A 23,347-nucleotide genomic window follows, 5' to 3' on the forward strand; every position below is an offset into this window, starting at 1 on the left:
GCGTCCAGCTCGCCCTTCGGCGACTGTAACTTGGCTTCCCATCTCCGCCCGGTGGGCCCACAGTCCCGAGGGCATTGCCCCTTTAACAGTCGTTCCAGTCTCTCCCGGGCCCTGCTCCGGCGGCGCGCCCCCGCCCGCCCGCGTGCGCGCGCCCGTCGGCTCCCCGCCCCTCGCTCCCGCCCCAGCTCGCGCTGCCCGGGCGGGCGCCGGCCGCTGGCGCCGCTTCTGCAGCCGCCCGCGGGGCGTGAATCGGCCGCCCGCCGCCCGGGGACCCGGCGAGGGGCCGGGGCAGCCCCGAACCGGCCCCGATCGCCCCGCTCCCGTCTCCCGCTTCCCGGGAAGTTTGTCTCTGTGCGCCGTGCCCGCCGCTCCGGGAGCCCCGCCGCCGCCAAGTGAGAGCTGGGGGAGGGGAGGGAGGGACGCCCGCGGAGGAATGTGTCGGGCCCGGGGGCGGGCGCGGGGTCCTCGGGTGCGCGACCCGGGAGGGCCGGCTGGCTGCAGAGCCGGGTCATGTGCTATGGGTCCCGCGGGGGCGCAGAGGGGTGCCAGGCCCGGGCCGCCGTCGGTTGGCTGGACCGGAGGACGGGTCCGCACGGCCTCCCAGGAAGGCCGGGGTCCGGGCCTGTGTGAGATCTGCCGGGCGGGCTGGGTCCAGGTGGTCCTTGGGCTCCGGTTCGGGTGGGTCACCCCCTCCCCAGTCGTGGCCCCTCCCTGCACCCACTGCGTCTTGACGCTGCGCCGGCTGACCTGCCTGTCCCCTGGCCCTGTCCCCCGCTATCCCCGAGCCGTGCCATCCCGATCCCTGCTCCATTGGCCCCCTCGGCGTCATCATTGCATGCCCCCCCCCTCCCCCCGCAGTGTGGTCAGGGTCCGGGGGTCAGGGCTGTTCTTCCTGGGAAAGCCTCTAATGTCAGCTACTCCCTTCCTGCCCCGGGACACACCAGCCCTCTCCCTCTGCACCCCCACCCCCGAGGCCGGCGAGGTGAGACCCAACCAACATGACAGCAGTTTGAGGCCCTTTAGGGTCCCAGAAGGGGCCCCAGCATCCCCGATCTCTCTCTTCACACTCTCCACCCTGTCTCCGTGGGCGTAGGCTGCTCAGCCTCTCCTCCCAGGGTGTGGGCACCCGATCACCCACATTCCTGGGCTCCAGTCTGGCACCTTCCCCAGGGCAGTGGAGGCCATAGCATTAGCCTCAGGCAGGGGCTGAGACCTGCCTGCCCCTTTCCCGTCTCCCCGTTTTCAGGGAGACAGACTCCCGGGTCACCCTCCCTTCCCCATAAAGACAGGTATCCTGGCTTCCTCCACCCGGAGCCCGGGCTGGATGGATGCAGGATGACCCCGCCCTCCCCTGCCCATTGTCCTGGATCCTGGGGAGGAAGTGCTGGGGGCTGGGCGAGGGGTTTGGGGCCACAGGCCCTGCGGATCCCAGGCCTGGACTGTACCTCCAGCCCTTGCACTTTGCCCATTGGCAATCCCTGCCCCTGTGTGGGGGTTGTGGCCCTGGTGGGAGCTGGCAGCCACTTCGCCCTGGCTGACCCCGACCCTGACCCTGTGTGGGGATTTTAGGGTAGTTTTGTGTTGAGGATTTTCTCTCCTTTTGCTTCTCTTCTGGGCTCCCCGTTTGTGCTTTTGCCCTGGAGTTCTCTTCCCTGTCTGTCCTCCCATTTCTGTGTTTGTTGGCCTGCGCCTCTCCTTCCTTTTCCTCCCATTATTTCCTTCATAGCACGACCTCGATTTTGCTTTCTCTCTTGTGTCTCTGGTTTTCTTGGTATCTGTGACTCTCTGCCCCTCCTCTTCCCCCTTCCTGCCACCCGCAGGGTCTCTGCCCATGTGTCCCTTTCTCAGAATTGCCCTCCGTGCAGCCTCTCCTCTATCTGACGTTTAGCACACTTGTGAGTGACGAGGAATAAAAATATCACCATCTCTGCCCTTGGATTCACATTGCATTCGGCCACTCCAGAGGGACAGCCATCCTTCCTTTTTCTGACATTACCCTCCACCCCTTATTCTCCAGTCATGCCACCCCAAACACACCTCTGGAGCTACAGGTGCCTCCTAACCACTCTTCCCCCACAACCAGGGTTTCCCCCACAGCCCCAGCTGGCGTGGCCCGGCCCCAAGTGTAGGATGGGGCTCCCCCTACGAGGGCCGGTGGCAGCCAGAACTGATACAGCCCCCCTGGTCTGGGGCCAGGACGACAGGTAACTGCGAGCTGGGATATGGCTAGGAATACCTTTGGGAGTCCCTGAGGAGAGTAATATTTGGGAGGAAGGCCAGGGAACTAGGACCTGGGTTCGTGGGGGGTTGGGTAGCTGGAAGGGGGGTGGAGAGACTGGTTTCTTGGAGAAGCTGGGAGTTAATGTCTGGGTCCCCCCAGCAGCTCTAACCACCTCTGTGTCTCTGTCCTCCAGCTGAGGAGGGTGGGAGTATCTGAAGCCATGACTGGTGCCTCAGTGAAAGTGGCAGTGAGGGTTCGGCCCTTCAATGCCCGTGAAACCAGCCAGGATGCCAAGTGTGTGGTCAGCATGCAGGGCAGCACCACCTGTGAGTGAGTCCCAGGAGCCTGGCAGGGGACAGGCCGGGTGGGCCAGGCCCACCACGCAGGCTAGTCCTGCTGGCCTGAACCCCGGAGAAGGGCTGTGTCCAGCACAGAGCAGGTGCTAGTTGTAAGGGTGGGGGTTGGGGCGGGCTGGCCTTTCGTGCTCCCAGTCCCTGGGAGGGGGAATGCTGGCCTGGAGCCCTCCATTGCCCAATCCAAGGAGGCAGTCTGGTGGGGGCGGGTCCTAGGAGGCCAAAATTAGCTTTGGTGCGGGAGGGGGTGGGGAGTATTAAAGGGGAGAGATGAACTAGGACAGAGGAGGGAGTAGAGGATGCCTGCATTCGGGGGCTTGTGGGCAGTGGGCAGAGGTTGGGAGCACCTGACCTTGGCCTTCCTTTGCCCTCTGCTGCCCCCTCAGCCATCATCAATCCGAAACAAAGCAAGGATGGCCCCAAAAGCTTCACCTTTGACTACTCCTACTGGTCACACACTTCGGTAAGGTTGTTGGGCTGGGGAAGAGCTAAGTAACAAGGGACAGGGGATTTAGGTCCTGGGCGACGGCATTGCAGGGGAATAGCACCTGTGGTGGGTTGGGTGGGATGGGGTAGGTAGGACACGGGTTGTGACTGGGAGCAGGAAATTGAGTAGGACCCCCAGGGATGATTAGGATGTGATGGGGGTGGGAAGCGCACAGGACCTTTGGGCAGTCTCTGACAGTGGGGGCAAGCCTCCTGGAACCTAGACACTAAGGACAAAGCCATGTAGGGCTCATGCTGTCTTTCTCTGCTCCATTTCCACCTAGGCTGAGGACCCCCAGTTTGCATCTCAGCAACAGGTGTATCGGGACATTGGAGAAGAGATGCTGCTCCACGCCTTTGAAGGCTACAACGTGTGCATCTTTGCCTATGGGCAGACCGGGGCTGGGAAATCCTACACCATGATGGGGCGGCAGGAGCCAGGGCAGCAGGGCATTGTGCCCCAGGTACTTGCCGGGACCTGGCAGGGCCGCCGGGGCGGAAGCATCTTCAGCTGTCCCGAAGGGGTCTAAGGGTTAGGAGCAGAGAACTGGCTCTCTGAGGCTCTTAGTGACAGGGAATGTGATGGTGGGTAGGGGTTGGCTGCAGCCTGGATATCCAGGACCCTCCAGAAGCAACAAGGCTCAGTAAGGAGAGCCAAAGCTATGGCATCAGAGAGCTCTGGTTTGAACCCTGGTTCTGCCACTTACATTTACCTTGTCTCATAGCCACTGTGAGTATACCTACCCTGTATTCTGGGGTACCGTAGTTAGCATGGTGAGTATACAAGAAGCCAGCTGAGGATAACTGAGAGATGCTCGTAATTCTCCCTGGCTGTGCGGTGCAGTGGCCTTGCACACAGGCTCTGGAGTTAGGGCCTGGGTTTGCTAGCTGTGACAACCTCTCTGAGATTGCTTTCCCATCTGTAAAACGGGAACGACCCCTCCCTCAGGGTTGAGTTAGAGTGTAACTGGACCACTTAGGACAGGGCCTGGACTGATGCTGGGTGCCGCAGGTGCCCTGTGAACAGCAGCTTTTCTGTGTCCTCTCCAGCTCTGTGAAGACCTCTTCTCTCGTGTTAGTAAGAACCAGAGCGCTGAGCTCTCCTATTCTGTGGAGGTAAGCCTGGGTCTAGGTGGGCAGGAGGGAGGGTGTGGTGATCCTGCGTAGAGAGGGGGAGAGAGGAGTGGTTAAGACCAAGGGCAGTCTCTGAGTCAGCCAGCCTGAGATTCATGTCCTGCCAGTTACTAACGGTGGCTTTGAGCAAATGATTTTATCTCTCAGCTGCTGAGTATGTTCAGCTATGAAATGATAATGGCGGGATCCCCGTCCTAGGTTGTTGGGTGGTTCAGTTTTTTTTAAATTGAATTTATTGGGGTGACATTGGTTAATAGTTATATAGATTTCAGGTGTATGATTCTGTAATATAGGGTGTCCCAAAATTCATGCAAGATTTGAATTTTGCCTGAGCATTAACAACAACAAAAAATAAAAGCCTAATTTTACTTGGTTTATTGAATCAGATTCTAATATCTGTTGCCCTTTGATTTCAATCCCTTCAATTTGATAAGCATTACCAAGTACCAATTATGGCCCAGGAGCAGGGACAATGAAGATCAATGAAGACCATGGCTTTGCGTATGTGCCAGCAAAGTCGTGGAGGCCATTTACCCGATGTGCTATTCCATACATAACCCTATACTGTATACTTTATGAATCAATAAAAAATTTACAATTTTTAATTATAAACCTGTGTTTTCTGTTAAAATTACTTCTTGCGTGAATTTTGGGACACCCTGTATATCATCTGTATGTTGTGTTGTGTGTTTACCACTGCAAGTCAAGTTTTCCTTCACCATTTATCTCCCTATACGCTCTTCTGCCTCCGCCCACTCCCCTCTACTTCTGGTAATCACCGTACTGTTATTTCTTATTTTCTTCTTTCACTTAGGTGAGCTATATGGAGATCTATTGTGAACGGGTACGCGACCTTTTGAACCCCAAGAGTCGGGGCGCTCTGCGGGTCCGGGAGCACCCCATCCTGGGCCCCTACGTGCAGGACTTGTCTAAATTGGCTGTGACCTCCTATGCAGACATTGCCGATCTCATGGACTGTGGCAATAAGGCGAGGTGAGGGGGGCCGGTGGAGTGGAGGGAAAGGGAGCCAGGCTTAGAACGGTGAGAGGTGGGATCCAGTGACCACTCCCTTTCCCCCAGGACTGTGGCTGCCACCAATATGAATGAGACCAGCAGCCGTTCCCATGCTGTCTTCACCATTGTCTTCACACAGCGTTGCCATGACCAGCTCACTGGGCTGGACTCAGAGAAGGTGGGGACCCCCCCCTCCCCCCACTATCCCTACCTAGTAACATGAAATGGCCTTGTGTCCTCCTCCCTGCCCACGCTGGGTTTGAGTGCCTTCTCCAGGCTTCCAAAGGTCTCTGTCCTTCCCCTCTCAGATCATAGGGTACAATCTCCCATTTGCTTGTTTGTCCTTCTTACTAAACTTCTCAGGGCAGGGCTTGGATTCCACTGTACCTTGTTCTGGCACACAGTGGGCAAGTAAATACCTATAAACAAAATAAATGCACAAATGGATGAATAACCAGTCCCTTATTATTATCTTAATAAATTTAATTTCCTCCTGTCCTGTTCCCTCGTCCCCTCCTGCATTTCTCCATCCAGTGCCAACAGCCCAATTCCCTTGCTGGGTGTTCTGCTGATTTGCCTGCCCCACCCCACTGACCCAGTCACCTCTACCTCTTTCCTCTGACTCAGGTTAGTAAGATCAGTTTGGTGGATCTTGCTGGGAGTGAGCGGGCTGACTCCTCAGGAGCCCGGGGCATGCGCCTGAAGGTGAGGAGGCTTAGGAGGGGCGGACAGGGGTAGTGTTGGGGGCTGTGTGCAGTGGTCTCTCATCCTAACCTGGGACTCTGGTTGCGGGGAGGAGGGTGGGGAAGTGGGTTGGAGTGGGAGAGTAGGGCCTCATTCCTCACATTCCTTATCGCTTTTCAGGAAGGTGCCAATATAAATAAGTCCCTGACTACTCTAGGGAAGGTGATCTCTGCCCTTGCGGATATGGTAAGACCTGGGGTGGGAAGAGAAGGGGCTCTGGGTGAGGGGACGCTGGGGATGGCCCACCTGACCCCCTCCCCTCTTCTGTCCCCCAGCAATCAAAGAAGCGGAAGTCGGATTTTATCCCTTACAGGGACTCTGTGCTCACCTGGCTACTCAAGGAGAATTTGGGTGAGGAGCTCCTCCTCTCTGTCTTTGCTGACCTTGCATTCTGCTAACCCCCTTTGATAAGTCCCCTTGCCACCCCGAGATGCTCAAGTTCTCCAATTGTCCGATGGACTCTCCCCTGACCTGGGGAACATCCTCTGAAAATGTCCTGTTGCTGAGATCAAGGCCACACCCTGCCTGCCAAGCCAAGTGCCTCACTCACCTGGCCACTCATGACCCCTCTCTGATCCTACACCCAATGCTGACTTCGTCCTCCTCCTACTGCTCTCTGTCCCACAGATGTCTGTCGTCTCCTTGACCTCACCTCTGCTCCCTCTAGCTACTAGATTTCATGTGTAGCTCCACAATGCTTAGCTTCACCCTACGTTGGACAGTGCCCGTCAGACCCCTGTCAGGGCACTAAGGCCCCCTGACCCACTATGACTTTTCTTAGGACCCAGCCCAGCTTCAGCTTTCCCCTCCTCTCCATGCATAGGTGGGAACTCACGCACAGCAATGATTGCAGCCCTGAGCCCCGCAGACATCAATTACGAGGAGACTCTCAGCACCCTCAGGTGGGGCTCTGGTGGGGTGGAAACAGCATAAGCAAAGTGCCAGGGGAGCTCAGAGGCTGGTAGGTAGTTCAGGACCTTGCCCATCAGACAGAGTTGACCCTCAACTGTGCCCCAGTATTTTAAAACCTGGGAGGGAGAGAGGGAAATAGGCAGCAGGCAGCAGACTAAGGTCACCTGGGTCTGGGCCTCACCAATCCCAATCCTCCTCACCCAGGTATGCTGACCGCACCAAGCAGATCCGCTGCAATGCCATCATCAATGAGGACCCTAATGCCCGGCTGATCCGGGAGCTGCAGGAGGAGGTGGCGCGGCTGCGGGAACTGCTGATGGCTCAGGGGCTCTCAGCCTCTGCTCTGGGAGGTAGGGCTCCAAGGGAGGGGCAGCTCAGGGACGCCCCTTGGCTTGCCTCAACCCTCCTCATTTGCCTTTGCCCAGTCCTGGGGCCAGGGAGGGACCACTGACCACGAAGCCCTTTGTGTCCTCGGTGACATGGTACAGATATGGAGCGGGGACTTACCCTGTTTTGCAAAAGTTCATGTGAAACATAAGCTTAACAACAGTTAATAGTGGGATGGTTTCTAAAGTTTACTGCCTAGCCTCACTGATACCAAACGATGTCCATTCTCGAGGATGTAGAACTGTATGGGCTGCGTCAGGTGTTGACTCCGAATTCAGTATTTGAGTCCATCCCATTGAGGACAGTCAGGGTGCTGAGGGGCACCGTGGGGGAAATAGGGTGTCCATTCTTGGTAAGAGAAGGATAAGGTAAATGTAAAAAAAAGAAACAAAAACAGTCTAGTCTCTCTTATCCCAGAAGGCAGGATCAGGAACAATGGCCACCTGTAACGGAGGTAGATTTTAGCTCAGCATAGCTGAGAACTTTCTGATAGTGTGAGTCATCTAACAATTGAAGGAACTCACTGCCTTGTTCAGTAATGAGCTCTCCACCCTTAGAGGGGAGCAAGCAGAGACTGGGTGCCCATTTGTTAAGGCTGCAGTAGGAGGGCTTCCTGTTTGTTGGAGGTTGACCAGATGTCTTCAGAAGTCCTTATAGACTGGTCCTCTCTGAGGCCTTCTCTACGTTTCCAATCGGCTACATCTTTCCTTAGCCTCCTTCTTTGCCTTCTTTCTCCTTCCCAGGCCTGAAGGTGGATGAGGGGAGTCCTGGAGGTGCTCTGCCAGCTATAGCGTCTCCCCCTTCCCCAGCTTCACCCTCATCTCCCCCCACACACAATGGGGAACTGGAGCCATCATTCTCCCCCAATGCTGAGCCCCAGATTGGGCCTGAGGAGGCCATGGAGAGGCTGCAGGTGGGAAGCTGGAGCTGGCCAGGACTGGGGACCTGGGGGCTGATGGGAGTGTAGTTCTCTAAAGCCAGGGTCGAAGAGGAGGAAGGAATCCCAGGAGTGACGTGGGCCCCACGGTAGGTGCTTGTCCCAGAATGTCCTGATCCCCGTCTGCCTCATGCCCCCAGGAAACAGAGAAGATCATAGCTGAACTGAATGAGACCTGGGAAGAGAAACTACGCAAGACGGAAGCCCTGAGGATGGAGAGGTATGAGGGGAGGGGGGACAGCTGGAGCCTTGGAAGACTGGGGGATGGGGAGGGAAGGTCAGATTCTTTAGGGGAGCAGTTCATGGGTAGCGATGATAAGACTAACATTTGTTTCTTGGCCTGCAGAGAAGCATTGCTGGCTGAGATGGGGGTGGCTGTCCGGGAGGACGGGGGAACCGTGGGTGTCTTCTCTCCGAAGAAGGTGAGTGAGTGGTTGGGTGAAGAGGCCTAGGAGACCCTGGATGCTTAGAGAAGAGGGTTGGGGGTGGGAGAGTGATAAGTTCTAACCCTGATCTCTGAGGTCTCTGAATTGTCCCCCCATCATCTCTGTCCCCACTCCTGCATCTTCTCTCTGTGTTGCCTGTCCATCCCTGCCTTCTCTCTCCCTCCATCTGACAGTTAGCCAAAGAGGCAGGTGCTCAGTAAGTGCCTGTGGCCAGGGACTCTAGGGACCCAGAAGGGTGACAGGGCCCCTGCCCTTAGGGGGATTCAAGAGCTGCTTAGAATTTAGGTATTTACAAACGTAACCTCACATGTGTGTATGTGAATTCATGCCTGGAATTTATCTCGTTAAGAAACTGGTTACAGTGGTTGCCCCAGGAAAGAGGGAGAGGACCTGGGAGGTTGGAGGTTGGTTGGATAGAGACTTATTCACAGTATACTATTTTGTATCATTTGACTTCTGTACTCTGTACATATGGTATCTACTCAAAAAATTAGCTAAAAATACATTTCAAAAAGGATAACTTGGAAACAGATAAGAAATAAGCACCAAACTGTATGATGTTGATTGCAGAGCAGTGAGGGGCGTAAAGACGGTAGCATCAGTACAGCCTGTAGATGAATGGAAACTGGTTTCCTGGAGAAGGTGGTTTGGAAAATGGAGCGTGAACGAAGGTCAGGATTTGGGAGTAGCGAAGAGCAGAGAGAACGTTAGGCTAAGGAAACACAGGTGTCAGTGGGTGGGGCGCATGTGTCATGTGGCTGGTGTGTAGTGGGTAGCGGGTGCTCAGTACATCTTTGCTGAGAGGAAGGAAGGAAGGAAGGAAACAGGGTAGGAGTGATCAGGCTCAGCTGGAGACACCAGCAAAGCATAGGAACGGACCAATCAGAATGGACGCTAGCCATAGACAGCTGGCACAGCTGTATGGGTCAGGCATACTGATGAAGGGATGACGTGGAGGCCAGTTGGAGTAAGTCAGGAATTCCCAGTCCCCTGGAGAGCTAGCCACATCTGTTTGGTCCACTTTACGAAGGAAAATAGGATCAGGACCTAAGTCAGATACAGTGCTGATGCAGACAGGGTCACGGGACTGCCTAGAAGAGGTGGTGGGTTATTGGAAGAAGGCCCTCCTGGTTTCATAAGATCAGGGCCGTCTGGGAGGCTGAGCAAGCAGGGATCATTGGACAGGGATCTGAAAAGAAAGGGGTGTGCTTTGCATGGCCTATGGCACAGTGAGGGAGTGAGAGAGCTATGGGTGGATGATGGAAGGTGGCAGGCTGGACTGAGGGACCTGGTCCAGGGGTGAGTACTCAGGGCTTGGGGTCCTTCTGAGGTCTGCATCTGGGGGAGGAGCTACATATGTGTTTTCAACATAGCTTGCAGCCACCTTGAGGTACTGGTACCTGAGGAGCTTCCACCACTGATGCAGGGTTAGAGGAAAAGTAGAAATGGGTGAAAGGCAGATGTGATGGGCGTTTCTTCCCTGGAGGGCTTCCACTGCACAGGGAAGCCACCTACTGAAGCCCAGGCACCAACAGGGATGTGTTGTTTTTTGTTTGTAATTATTCTTATAAAGGCGATATCTACCAGAGAGACCCTCACGCAGTCCTTTTCCTTCCCACCCTCAGCTCCCCTCCCACAGGCAAGCCCTCTTACCAGGTCCCGACGTGCTCTGGAGGTAGCCAGTGCACACGCAGCGTGTGTTCTGTATAATTAGACGCAGGTGTGTGTGCATGCAGGCATAAGTGCCTACATACATGACCTCTCTTTGGAATAGTAGTGGTTGAGTACTTTATACTTTGTTTTTTCATGTAACATTGAAATTCTGTCTGTTCTTTTTTGTGGTGTCAGAATATCCTATTGGTGTAGGATAATTTAATTAGCCAGTTTCCTGCTGATGGTCATTTAGGTTGTATCCCATTTTTTAATATTATAAATAATATTATAACGGTTGGTCTTAAATAGGTCTGTTATCTGTGGAAAAAAATTCCTAGAAGTGGCGATTTGGGTCAAATAGTAGCTATGTGAAATTTCTATCTATTTTGCCAAAGTGCACTCCAAAGATAATAACCATGTCACTTTATACTCCCAGAAGCAACATCCTCACCCTCTTCTAATTTTTGACCTTTGCCAATCTGGTAAACTGGTGTTTTACTTTTGCATTTTCTCAAGGTGGTAAGGATGAACATATTTTCATATGTTTAAAAGACATGTATGTTTTAGGAGGGGGAGCTGTTAGACTACAGATGGGGAGATGGGTTTGGTGGCTCCCGCCTGGGAATGGTGGGTGAGGAAATGTGGTCCTAGGGGAGAGGCTGTAGTTGGTCTTGGAGAGGGCCAAGAGACTTAGGGAAAGTTCCCTCTTTCTGGGACCCCCCACCACCAGGCCTTCTTAACTAGGTGATTTTTAAACCTGGCTTGGTGCTGCTTTCACAGGGGTGGGAGTGGGTAAGGGTGGCGGGGGGAGGACCAAACTCTGGGTCCCCCACCCCCAGCCTCATCCGAGTGGCTCCCTGCTTATCTCCCTGACATATTAGGCTTCTAGGTAAGGTTTCATTTGAACAAAGGGCTCCAGGGCTGAACAAAGATTGAAAAGCACTGTCCTCAATCATGTCCCCTCTCCCAAGGGATGGATCACTTTCTGCTCTCAGAGCCCATCAGTGTTTGGCGTTCCTGACACTACAGTGTTGGGAGGGGCGTGAGAGTCCCTTGGGAGAAGAGGAAGTGTGGCAGCAGTGAATTATTGGGGTGCCTGGGTAGAGGGGCAGACACATGGATACATGGTATGTCCACCATGGATCACCATTCAGGGGTCCCCAAAGAAATATGGGGCCCGACTATTGGCTCTTTTTCCCTACACGGTGCGCTTTCATGCCTCCATGCTGTTGCTCACACTCCTCTTTTACCTGGAATGCTCTCCATTCTGCATGTCCACGTCCTCGTCCTCAAAGATCGGATCCCATGCTGCCTTTCCACGAGGTCCTCTTGAACCTCCTCTGAGTTCCTGCAGTTCTTCACTTTATTCATCTTTGCATCTACCCTCCCCCCAGCCCAGGATATGGTGGCACTCACCTCCTGGGAACAAATGAGTGAATGAATTACTAAGTGAAGATGTGAAAAGATCAGAAACTCTCCTGTGAGGCATCCCTTTCCCCTTGTAACGTTGCCAAGTCTTATCTCCCCAAGTTGACTGATTTCCTTGCTGACAGGACAGCAGCATTGGGGGTGGCTTCATCACTGTGTCCCACCTAGCACTTCACAGGGTCTTTAGAAAGTAAATTCTTGTAGAAAGGAGGCAGAGGGTCTTGTCTTCAGTTGGAAGGCAGGGGAGAGCTTCGTAGAGGAAGTAGCATTTGAGACAGACTGAGGGAAGTGAATGACTAGGACAGGTGGGGATAGGGGTGGGGCTGGGAACATGGGGAGGAGCTCCCAGGCATGTTTAGGGATGAAGGAGGTCTTCTGGAATAAGTGTTCAGCAGTCCCACTCGGTGGGAACACAGGAGAGAGGGATCCCAGGAAGGGGCTGGGATAGGAGGGCTGGGACCCTGATGCGGATGAGGCCCACGGATGCTAGCATAAAAAGCAGGCTTAGCCCTAGCTGGTTTTGCTCAGTGGATAGAGTGTCGGCCTGTGGACTGAAGGGTCCCAGGTTTGATTCCGGTCAAGGGCACATGCCCTAGTTGCTGATTGATCCCCAGTAGGGGGTGTGCAGGAGGCAGCCCATCAGTGATTCTCATCATTTATGTTTCTATCTCTCTCCTCCCTTCCTCCCTGAAATCAATAAAATATATATATATATATATATATATATATATATATATATATATATATATATATTTTTTTTTTTTTTTTTTTAAAAAGCAAGCTTAAGTCCGGTGGGCATGGGGTGCCAGCTGGGGTGGTCTGAGTGGAGAAGCATGAGCAGGAATACTGGGAGACCCCTGGAGACGGCAGGAAGTCAGGCCTGCGGCAGGGTAGACCGAGGCAGCAGGTAGTAGGGAGGGAGACCTCCCCAGGATGGCAGCAGTGGCATGAGGGGTGTAGAGGGAAAAAGGCTTATGTACTGTGCTTTCCAGAGTTACATGCTGGGGAGAATGGGGTGTTGCCATAGAAACAAGTCAGGAAAGGGTGCTTTGGGGGAAGGGAATGGGCTGAGTTTTTGATGTGGAGCAACATAATGATCAGCCCGTTAGATGGGGGCTCGACAGGGACAGCACCAGGCAGCTGCTGTGTGACCTTGGCCCCAGGTGAAGCAGGGCTGGGAACGGGCAGTGGCCAGGGAAGATTGGGGAGTCTGCTGGGAAAAGGGGGTTTGTTTGTTTTATATGCTTTTGAATTGAACTGACACTGTTTTTTTTTTTTAAATCCTCACCTGAGGATATTTTTCCATTGCTTTTAGATAGAATGGAAGGGAAGGGGAGGTAGGGGGACATTGATGTGAGAGAGACTGCAACTGAGGTACGTGCCCTTAACTGGGAATTGAATCCCAGACCTTTTGGTGTGTGGGTCGATGCTCTAACTACTGAGCAACCCGGCCTGGGCTTGAGCTGACCCTTTTTATTTTTAAATTATGATTGTAAGTAAAAGTAATCCATGCTCCTAAGAAATTGAAGCTGTAATAAAAGGTGGGAAGTACCAGTCCTCTCACCCAGTCCCCTCTTGTACTCTCCAGAAGTGGCAAGATACGTTTTGAAGGAAGAAATGAGACCTGGGGACAGGGAATACAGGGAAAGCAGAGGCGAGGGCAGGTGGATTCTAGGCTTCAAGGAGGGTGGGTCGAGGTGCTGCTGAAGAAATGGGGCCTTAGGAAGGGTTGCTGACCTGGGAAGGGGTAGATGGAGGGGGCTATTTTAGGCCCCTTATGTATGAGGAGAGGGTGGGTTAGGCTGTTCGGAAAGTGATTGGAGTGGGAGTAAGGAGAGGGCAGAGTTCTCCGAGTGAGGGGAGGAGCAGCAGGCTCAGTGCTGGAACCGGGAGGGATGTCCGCTGCGGCACCTCCTGGCTGGCTCTCAGGATCCCTTCCCTGACCCCGTTTTCCCACAGACGCCCCACCTGGTGAACCTGAATGAAGACCCCCTGATGTCAGAATGTCTGCTCTACCACATCAAAGATGGCATCACCAGGTAGTGTTTAATCAGTGCCTGTGGGGCAGCCTCTCCTTTTGGGGTGTGACTTGCAGAGGGACGGCCACATTAGTGACTCCCTTTCCTGGTTACCTTGCTGGAAGCACCCCAGACGTCAGGACGGCTGGCTCCACAGCTCTGCCCACTTTCTAGGCTTTCTGAGAAGTGGCTGATCCTGGCTGCGAAGCAGCTGTCCTGCCTCACCCACCACTTCGGTTTGGCTGAGACGCCTCCTGGGACCAAACTGACCCAGTGCTTCGGGGATAGCTCCTGACTACTTAGAGCACAGGCGGGGGTTGGAATCCAGACCACCACATTTTTGGCCCTTAGCACCACTGCCTGGCCTCCCTTGATGGGACCCTCCCTGTGGGGTAGAGGGAATCCTGGTCCCAGGCCCTCATTGTTTAGGGGCAGTGCCTGTGCTGCAGGTGGCCGCATGGCTAATGCTAATCCCTGGGGCTCCGTGCCTTTGAGGTCACCTCTTGGAGTTAACGAGGTGAGGGTGCCCCTTTCTGTCTCACCACAGGCATTTACTAGCTGTCCATGGTAGGCAGTGAGCCCTCAGGGTGACGAGCTCTAAGGATGATGGGAGGCCCATCCCCTCCAGGTTCCCTTTTCTCTTCTACTGTGAGCCAGGCAGATCTGGGTTCAAATCTCAGCCTCACCCCTCCTGGGCGGCATGACCAGTTACTTTACTTTCTGAGCCTCAGCATCCTCATCTGTGACGTAGAAATAATTACACTTGGCTTATAGATGGGGAAGAGCTGGCATTCAGAAGCGGCTTGGTGAATGTCCGACACCTGCTTAGGAAATGTTGGCCATTGCTTTCCCAGGGTCGGCCAGGTAGATGTGGACATCAAGCTCACCGGGAAGTTCATTCGGGAGCAGCACTGTGTGTTCCGGAGCATCCCTCAGCCGGACGGAGAAGGTAATGGCTGAGGGAGTGAGAGTGGAGTGGCCAGACAAGGAGAGGGACAGGGCCCATGTTTCACACTCTGAATTGGGCACTGGGTGTGCAGCCATGTAAGAGGGCACGTGTCCTCGCCCTCACAGGGGCTTTGAGCTCCTGGTAAGCATTAGGGAAGTCAAGGGCCCGGCTGTATGCACGCACCCCAAGTGCTGCAAGGGGCAGCGCGTGGCGAGGGTCCAGAGGCTTCTTTCTTGACTTTTTATCCTAAAACAGCATCCTGGTCATTTTTTAAAAAATATATTTTATTGATTTTTCACAGAGAGGAAGGGAGAGAGATAGAGAGTTAGAAACATCGATGAGAGGGAAACATCGATCAGCTGCCTCCTGCACATCTCCCACTGGGGATGTGTCCGCAACCCAGGTACATGCCCTTGACCAGAATCGAACCTGGGACCTTTCAGTCCGAAGGCCGATGCTCTGTCCACTGAGCCAAACCGGTTTCGGCCATCCTGGTCATTTTTTATGGAAAATTATATTTGTTCCAGTGGGCTATCTGAATTTATCTCTGGAAAATGTGTATATCTATCCAGCTATGACTGCAATGGTTTCAGGGAGTTAATTGGCCCATGTATCCCTTTGATTTCAAAACTTTCAGAGATTTTTTTTCCCTCTCTATGGCCATAGCTGCAAAAGCTTTTAAGAATCACAAGCCCAAAGCGTGAAGGTAGTAGCCTGTCTGACATCAACAAAACAATGCTCCTGAGGTTCAGGGTGTATTTTGAGGTCACCATTTTGTTCTTGATGAGTCATTTAAAAAAATGCAATGATTTGTGTTCAGTTAGGCCCAAGTGAAGTTGAGCTGTAGGAAATGTGCTGGGCAGGGTGGCAGATGTTACACATGAGCTCTTCATCACCTTGAACTCGTATCTTGTGTCTCACAAATCTGAAAGGAGTGCCTAGTCTGATGCTTTTGAAGGCACAGGGAGATGGGACAAGCAATGTCAGCACGTTTTTAAAAATAAGAAAAGACACTGTTGTGTGGCTTGCAGTTCAGGTTTATAAGACATGCCCATTGGGCTGCAGTTGGTTCAGGGTCAGCAGATTATTTTTATTTTTTAAATTGAACTTGTTGGGTCACATTGGTTAATCAAATTGTATAGGTTTCAGGCATACAGTTCCACAGTGCATCATCTGTACATTGTATTGTGTGTTCACCACCCCAGGTCAGGTTGGGTCAGCAGATTCATGTCATCGTTCTGGTCTGGTTCAGGTCCCTAGTGGCAGCATATGGGCTAAAAGCTGTTGACTCAGTCCAGCCCACTGAGTTATTGCTGAGTTCCTGTTCTGAGGTTCCCTCAAGTCATCCCAGGCACGCGGAGCGAGCCCACCCTCAGGAGCTCAGAGTGTGTTTTGAGAGATGACAGGTGAAAAACCATTAGTTTCATCAGTAAAAGCAGCTGATGAATCTGTGTCCCAAACATCGGGGGCCCTAAAGGTTCCATCCATTTGTGCCTCTGTTCTTAGAGCAGATTGAAGACTTGGCCAAAGACAGGCAGAGGAGGTGGGCGCAAACCTAGAAGAATAGTTACCTCTGACCATCTACTGCGTGCCTTTGCTTTTTCTCATGCAGCTCCTGTGAGGGAACTGAGACCCAGGGTTAGGGAATTTGCCCAAGACCAATATGACTAGACGATGGCAGAACTAGTTTTGAATATAGCGTGGCAGGCTCCGGAGCTGTGCTGTGAGCTCTGGTCGGGGCTGCCTTAGTACGGATTGCTGGATTGCTGTGAGTTCATGGACATGGAGAAGGCTGTCCTGGCCAGCTGTGGCAAAATCCTCTCCTTGCCCGAACCCATTTTCCTCTGTTACACCTATCCTCCTGACTTGAGATTACCTCCTGACTTATTCCTTTGCCGTCTTTCTTACCACCTGGAAGTGAGCTCTGTAAGAGCAGGGATTTGGGGTTTTATTTCTACTGCATTTCCATGACCACAGATAGTGCCTGGCAGATAGTAGGGATGCAGTATGTGTGTGGAATGGGTGATTGAATTTTGGGGCATGACAGGGAATAAGGTTGGGCATAGACTGGTACCCAGTACAGGCACACCATCCTCTCCTCTGCTGCCTTCTTTCATTGTTGTTCTGGGGCATATGGTGATGCCTCTTTCTCTGTCTTTTTTTTCTTCTCCATCATGTCTTCCCCTTGAAATTTGAGGGTCTTGTCAAGCATCAGCTCAGAAATCGCTGCTTTCCCATACTCGTTTCTAGTCCTCTTGTCTAAGCTGAGTTTCTCTCTGCTTTCTTTGACTCCCACGGTATCAGTAGTCCCATCTCTGCCTTATTTATTTATTTTTTTAAAATATATTTTATTGATTTTTTACAGAGAGGAAGGGAGAGAGATAGAGAGTTAGAAACATCGATGAGAGAGAAACATTGATCAGCTGCCTCCTGCACATCTCCCACTGGGGATGTGCCCGCAACCCAGGTACATGCCCTTGACCGGAATCGAACCTGGGACCTCTCAGTAAGCAGGCCGACGCTCTATCCACTGAGCCAAACCGGTTTCGGCACCATCTCTGCCTTATTTTACAATTCACTCCAGTTTCTCTATTACTTCCAGCATAAATAATAACTCACGTTTGCATATCGCTTTATTTGGGCTTTCAGCCACTCTGAGCTAACATCTGCGAGCTATGGAATGGGAGGTCTTTGATGATCACATTTTATAGCTCACAGGAGTTGGATGACTTGCTCAGTGTCCCTCAGCTCAAGAGTTGCAAAGCCTGGATTTTTGGGATACAGGCCTCTCTCTGTGACAACAGGAAGACAGGAAGCTGCCTCAGGCATCTTTGTGTCTCGGCAAGCAGTGGGCTTGGTGATTTGTTCAGAGGAGCACCTCGATAAGTGTTTGGGTTGGGTTGACTTTACCTTGTCCTGTGAGGACAGTGATCTGTTGGTTGGCTGTGGCTTGAGCAGATTAGTCCGGTAGTGTTTTGTAAGGTGCATCAGACAGGAGTGGGCTAGGGGCCTGCTGGAGGAATCCAGGCCTACCCCGGGATAATGCTAGTTGGAAAGGAAGGGATGGACATCTGGAAGGCAGGAATGACAGGGCCCGATGACCATTTGGCCGGGAATTACTGGTTTGCTAAGCTGCTGTGGGGAGGATGGTGGTGGGTGAGTACAGCACTCCTGCAGAGGCTCCTGGGAATTCCAGCTGGGGCGCTAACCCTCCTTCTGCTCTTCCTTTCCCTTGCTGCCTGCCACCAGAGGGGCCATGACACCCCTAACAGGTACTGGGGGGGTGGGACTGGGGATGCATGTGTTTTGGGGGGGTAATGCAAGATGGGAGTATGACCATAACCCTCCTGTTCCCAGGGTCTAATCGCTTCATTTCCTTTCTCCCTTAGTGGTGGTCACCCTGGAGCCTTGTGAAGGAGCCGAGACCTATGTCAATGGGAAACTTGTGACCGAGCCACTGGTGCTGAAGTCAGGTAGAGGAAGTGTTCAGAGGGAGGGTGCTGGGCATGTGTGCAGAGGAAGTGCTAGGGCTGCGCTTCCTGGTGAACCTTAGGCAGCACCCAGAGAGAACTAGGGAGCAGCGTGGGGTGTGAAGAAGGGACTGGGAAGTGAAGATCAAGGAGTCAGCTTTTGGTTTCTCTTGCTGCCCAGGCAAACAGGAACAGGATGCCCAACTCCCCCAGGGCGGTGGTTCCTGGTGCCAGCCGGAGGAGCCTGGGCTTAGACCACCCTCAGGCTTGGCATGATGAGAGAGCTGGTGTCAGGGCCCGGGGACTTGTGGGCAAGACCTTGCACGTCTTGGGCACGGGGATGAGTTTGCTGCCATGGGGGAGCGAGTCCACTTTCCCCTCCTCCCATCTCCAGGGAATAGGATTGTGATGGGCAAGAACCACGTTTTCCGCTTCAATCACCCGGAGCAGGCACGGCTGGAACGGGAGCGAGGGGTCCCCCCACCCCCAGGACCACCCTCTGAGCCCGTGGACTGGAACTTTGCCCAGAAGGAGCTGCTGGAGCAGCAAGGCATTGACATCAAGCTGGAGATGGAGAAGAGGTGCGAGGAGGGGGTGCTCCAGGCCCCGGGCCCTCTAGGCTGTTCCTCCAGGCCCCCAGCATCTTGCTGTTGGACACCCATTGAGGTGGCTCCATAATCTCACAAAGCCTTCCTCTCTCTTCCCCACCCCAGGCTGCAGGACCTGGAGAATCAGTACCGGAAAGAGAAGGAAGAGGCTGACCTTCTGCTGGAGCAGCAGCGACTGGTGAGGAGTTGGCAGGCATGTGGGGTGCAGGGGCAGGAGACAGGCTGGCAGCGCTGCAGCCTGACTCCGCAATTGGTGCACACTGTAGCCAGAGTGAGGAGTGGGCATGGAGACGGGTGGGGGTGGTGTCTAGGAGGAAACGGTTGTGAGAGAAATGTGACCCGCAGGACACTGCAGGGAACTGGAGTTTCTCCCAGGGCTTCCCAGACTCCAGCCTATCCTGCGGCACCTACCTCTCCTATTATTCATTTAAGGTTGCTTTTCACATGGACTTTTAAATCGTTTATTTTTATTTTTTTATTGATTTCAGTGAGGAAGGGAGAGGGAGAGAGAGATAGAAACATCAGTGATGATAGGGAATCATTGATTGGCTGCCTCCTGCATGCCCCCTACTGGGGATCGCGCCCACAACCTGGGCCTGTGCCCTTGACCAGAATCGAACCCAGGACCCTTCAGTTTGCAGGCCGACGCTCTATCCATTGAGCCAAACCGGCTAGGGTGACTTTTAAATCTTTAACCTCATCCTGAGCAGTAATACATATGCAAGAAATCTAGACGATATAGCTGCAGCTTATGCTTATTGGTCACTTTCTAGGCCAGCCACTGTTGCCACACTTGGTGTACATTAACCCTCAAACTGTACCTGTGAGGGAGATAGTGGCATCATTTCTGTTGCGTGGATGAGCAGAGGTTAAGCAGCCCACCTAAGGGTGTGCGGTTCTGATGGGTGTTTCCAGTGTTGTTGGGACTGAAGGGTTTTGGGACGTCCTTAGCCTCCTCCCCATTTGTTCTCTCTCTGGCCCCACCCAGTACGCGGACTCTGACAGTGGGGATGACTCTGACAAGCGCTCCTGTGAAGAGAGCTGGAGGCTCATCTCCTCTTTGAGGGAGCAGCTGCCACCCACCACAGTCCAGACCATCGTCAAGCGCTGTGGCCTGCCCAGCAGTGGCAAGCGCCGGGCCCCACGCAGGGTGTATCAGATCCCGCAGCGTCGGCGGCTGCAGGGCAAAGACCCCCGCTGGGCCACCATGGCTGATCTGAAGATGCAGGCAGTAAAGGAGATCTGCTATGAGGTGGCCCTGGCTGACTTCCGCCACGGGCGGGCCGAGATCGAGGCCCTGGCCGCCCTCAAGATGCGGGAGCTGTGTCGTACCTATGGCAAGCCGGAGGGTCCCGGGGATGCCTGGAGGGCCGTGGCCCGGGATGTCTGGGACACAGTGGGCGAGGAGGAAGGCAGCGGAGGTGGAGGTGGTGGCTGCGAGGAGGGAGCCCGCGGGGCAGAGGTGGAGGACCTTCGGGCGCACATTGACAAGCTGACCGGGATCCTGCAGGAGGTGAAGCTGCAGAACAGCAGCAAGGACCGGGAGCTGCAGGCCCTGCGGGACCGCATGCTCCGCATGGAGAGGGTCATCCCCCTGACCCAGGTACAGAGGGCCTTGCCCGGCTTTCTCCCTCCTCAGCTTTCCCCTTTCAGAATCTGAACCTCCTCCCAACCGCCTTCCCCGTCTTGCTTTCAGAAATGTCATTCATGTATAGGATCTTTTCTCAGTGTAGTTGGTGAATCATGTGCCTCGGTCACTAGGGCACTAACTGAAAATGCAGATTCCTGGGTCCTACCTCAGACCTACTGAATCAGCATCTTTTTTTTTTTTTTTTTAAGTATATTTTATTGATTTTTCACAGAGAGGAAGGGAGAGGGATAGAGAGTCGGAAACATTGATGAGAGAGAAACATCGATCAGCTGCCTCTTGCACACACCCTACTGGGGATGTGCCCGCAACCAAGGTACCTGCCCTTGACCAGAATCGAACCTGGGACCCTTGAGTCCGCAGGCTGACGCTCTATCCACTGAGCCAAACTGGTTAGGGCCGAATCAGCATCTTTGGGGATGAATCTGCACTTATGACAAGTACCCAGGTGTTTCTGAGCTATAATAAAGTTTCAGGACCACTGAGATACAGTGCACTTTCAGTTACTGCTGGATGAATGTTCACATGTGCGTTCTCATAACCTCCCCTTCACGGGGAACCACTTATTCCGTGGTTGCTGCTGTGCTGAGCACTTTCCTGTGTCACCACATTTAATCTTCACAACAGCCCTGCGAGGGAGCGTTATCACTGATTCCTCATTTGCATGTATCCACTCAATAAATAAGTACTTGAGTGCTTACTGTGTACCAGGCTCTGTGCTAGCCACTGGGGCTACCCAGCAGACATGGTTGCTGCTCTGCCAGCTTGCCTTCTGATGGAGGCCGCAGGCAGGCTTCCACAGCAGCTCGTGGCTACTGAAGGCTTACTTATCCAACACAGCTCCCTCTCTCGCTCTCTCCACTCCTGCCGCTCTGGCTTACTTGCTGGGCGTACTCCTACCTCAAGGCCTTTGTACCTGCTGTTCCCTCTGCTGGATGCCTTTCCCCATGAAAGTCTCACAGCTTGCCCCTCACTTCCTTCAGGTGTTTCCTGTAAGGGTAACTTCTCAGTAAATCCCTTTCTGGCGATTCATTGCAGCCACCTCACCCAGGCCTCCCATCCCCCTTCCTCGTTCTGTTCTTCTTTATCTCAATATGTATAATTTATATAAAGTATATTGTGTAATGTATGCACTTATATAGATGATATGGGTAATGTATACTAAGTAGTTTAAATATGTACACTTACATTTAACTTTTATTGAGCTATAATATATGTACCATATTATAATTTTTCTTATTTATCAACTGTCTCACCACTAAAATGGTGGCAAGTCTTGTTCTTCCCTTTTTGTTGACTGCCATATACCCAAGGCACATTATTTATTCAGCTCTGTTTGCTGAGTGCCTACTGTGTATCAGGCACTATTCTAAAAAGTTTACATTGTTTAATTCATTTAATTCTTAAAACAACCCTATGCAGTAGCTATTATTACTATTGACTTCATCTTACACATGAAGAGACTGAGGCACAGAGGTGACAAGCCGAGTTCCAGACCACACAGCTGTGAAGGGGCAGACCTGCATTGAGCTCAGACCCCCTGGCTCCCGGGCCTGTGCTCCTAAACCACTGTTCTAGCTCCCTGTCTCCAAGCCCTTCTGGGAACCCCTTGACACCCGGCCACTCAGGGACTTCTGACTTCTCCCAAACCCGCTGTGCTCAGGAGACTCGGCTCTTCTCACATTCCCTCTCTTCTCTCCCCTCTTTTCCTCCCAGGATCATGAGGATGAGAATGAAGAAGCCAGTGAGGCCACCTGGGCCACGTCCCCAGGGTCAGAGGTAGTAGAGGAGGAAGCCCCCAATGACCACGGGCCCGCAGCCCGGTCTACTTCGCCACCCCTGTCCAGCTGGGAGCGGGTGTCACGGCTGATGGAGGAGGACCCTGCCTTTCGTCGTGGCCGCCTTCGCTGGCTCAAGCAGGAGCAGTTGCGGCTGCAAGGACTGCAGGGCTCTGGGGGCCGGGGTGGGGGGCTGCGCAGGCCCCCCGCCCGCTTTGTGCCCCCTCACGACTGTAAGCTGCGCTTCCCCTTCAAGAGCAACCCCCAGCACCGGGAGTCCTGGCCAGGGATGGGGAGCGGGGAGGCCCCAGCGCCACCCCAACCCCCTGAGGAGGTTACTCCCCCAGTGGTCACCCCTGCCCGCAGGCCCCCAAGTCCCCGAAGGTCCCACCGTCCCCGCAGGAATTCCCTGGATGGAGGGGGCCGATCCCGGGGAGGGGGTGCTGCACAGCCTGAACCTCAGCACTTCCAGCCTAAAAAGCACAACTATTATCCCCAGCAGCCCCAACCGTACCCGGCCCAAAGGCCCCCGGGCCCCCGCTACCCCCCATACACTACTCCCCCACGAATGAGACGGCAGCGCTCAGCCCCTGACCTCAAGGAGAGCGGGGCAGCCGTGTGAGTCCACGTCCTGGGCAGAGGGGGCCTGGTGGGCCCCTTGCTGGGAGGAGAGAAGATGCCTGAGACGATGCTTCCCCAGAAGCCTTGGGGCAGGGAAGCCCTAGAGAGGAGAGAGAAGGTTCGAGTAGGTGCTAGATGACCAGGTGATGGGCCGGAGGCTGAAGGAAGGAAGAGGGCACGGAGATGCCAGGAGCAAACCAAAGTGAAGGAAGAGCACGGGAAGCTGCCTGGGGCCGCCCCTTGCAGAGGGGAGTCCCACAAACGCTGCTATGGGAGGGCGGGGCTGGGGTGCTGTGTAACCAGTGTTTGACTTTCTTTTCAAGTGGGCGCAATGGGGAGAGAACCTAGAGTGAGGCACGTTCTCTTCCCCGGCCCTTGTCTGTCTGTGGTGGTTTCTGTTTCCAGGGAGGTGTGGTGGGATCATGAGTCATTCCCCTCCCCTTCTAGGCCTCCTGCAATAAATGGAGGGCCTGTCTGGTTTCTGGTTTGGCTGGGGTCCCATGAGGGTGTGGGACCCTTCAATAAAGGATAGCAAACGGA

At 53.8% G+C, this 23,347-nt stretch overlaps 1 protein-coding gene across 2 annotated transcripts; it reads left to right on the forward strand.

Annotated features, from left to right (window-relative positions):
* The first annotated feature begins 206 nt into the window (after positions 1-206).
* KIF1C (kinesin family member 1C) lies at positions 207-23,347 on the forward strand. Of its 2 annotated transcripts, XM_070395468.1 has the most exons (23): positions 207-392; positions 2,084-2,204; positions 2,415-2,547; positions 2,961-3,037; positions 3,345-3,524; positions 4,111-4,176; positions 5,009-5,187; positions 5,275-5,386; positions 5,836-5,913; positions 6,073-6,138; positions 6,228-6,303; positions 6,776-6,854; positions 7,069-7,214; positions 7,995-8,164; positions 8,329-8,408; positions 8,535-8,610; positions 13,675-13,754; positions 14,588-14,682; positions 18,072-18,155; positions 18,547-18,733; positions 18,866-18,938; positions 19,749-20,363; positions 22,125-23,347. In XM_070395468.1, exons 3-23 carry the CDS (start codon positions 2,442-2,444, stop codon positions 22,806-22,808), a joined length of 3,309 nt encoding a protein of 1,102 aa, XP_070251569.1. In that variant the 5' UTR covers positions 207-392; positions 2,084-2,204; positions 2,415-2,441; the 3' UTR covers positions 22,809-23,347. The 2 variants fall into 2 exon arrangements, with proteins under 2 accessions (XP_070251569.1, XP_070251570.1); XM_070395469.1 differs by lacking the exon at positions 2,084-2,204.

Source organism: Myotis yumanensis, unplaced genomic scaffold, assembly GCF_028538775.1.
Source record: "Myotis yumanensis isolate MYYU_CA2020_CCGP unplaced genomic scaffold, mMyoYum1.0.hap1 SCAF_16, whole genome shotgun sequence".
NCBI classification, from domain to species: domain Eukaryota; kingdom Metazoa; phylum Chordata; class Mammalia; order Chiroptera; family Vespertilionidae; genus Myotis; species Myotis yumanensis.

What these genes read in the sequence shown, in the direction of transcription:
- KIF1C (XM_070395468.1), top strand. Translation starts at nt 2,442, where the DNA reads ATGACTGGTGCCTCAGTGAAAGTGGCAGTGAGGGTTCGGCCCTTCAAT. An exon ending in CCTACTGGTCACACACTTCG is followed by an intron (nt 3,038 to 3,344) that starts GTAAGGTTGTTG and finishes ATTTCCACCTAG; the next exon opens with GCTGAGGACCCCCAGTTTGC. An exon ending in AGCTCTCCTATTCTGTGGAG is followed by an intron (nt 4,177 to 5,008) that starts GTAAGCCTGGGT and finishes TCTTTCACTTAG; the next exon opens with GTGAGCTATATGGAGATCTA.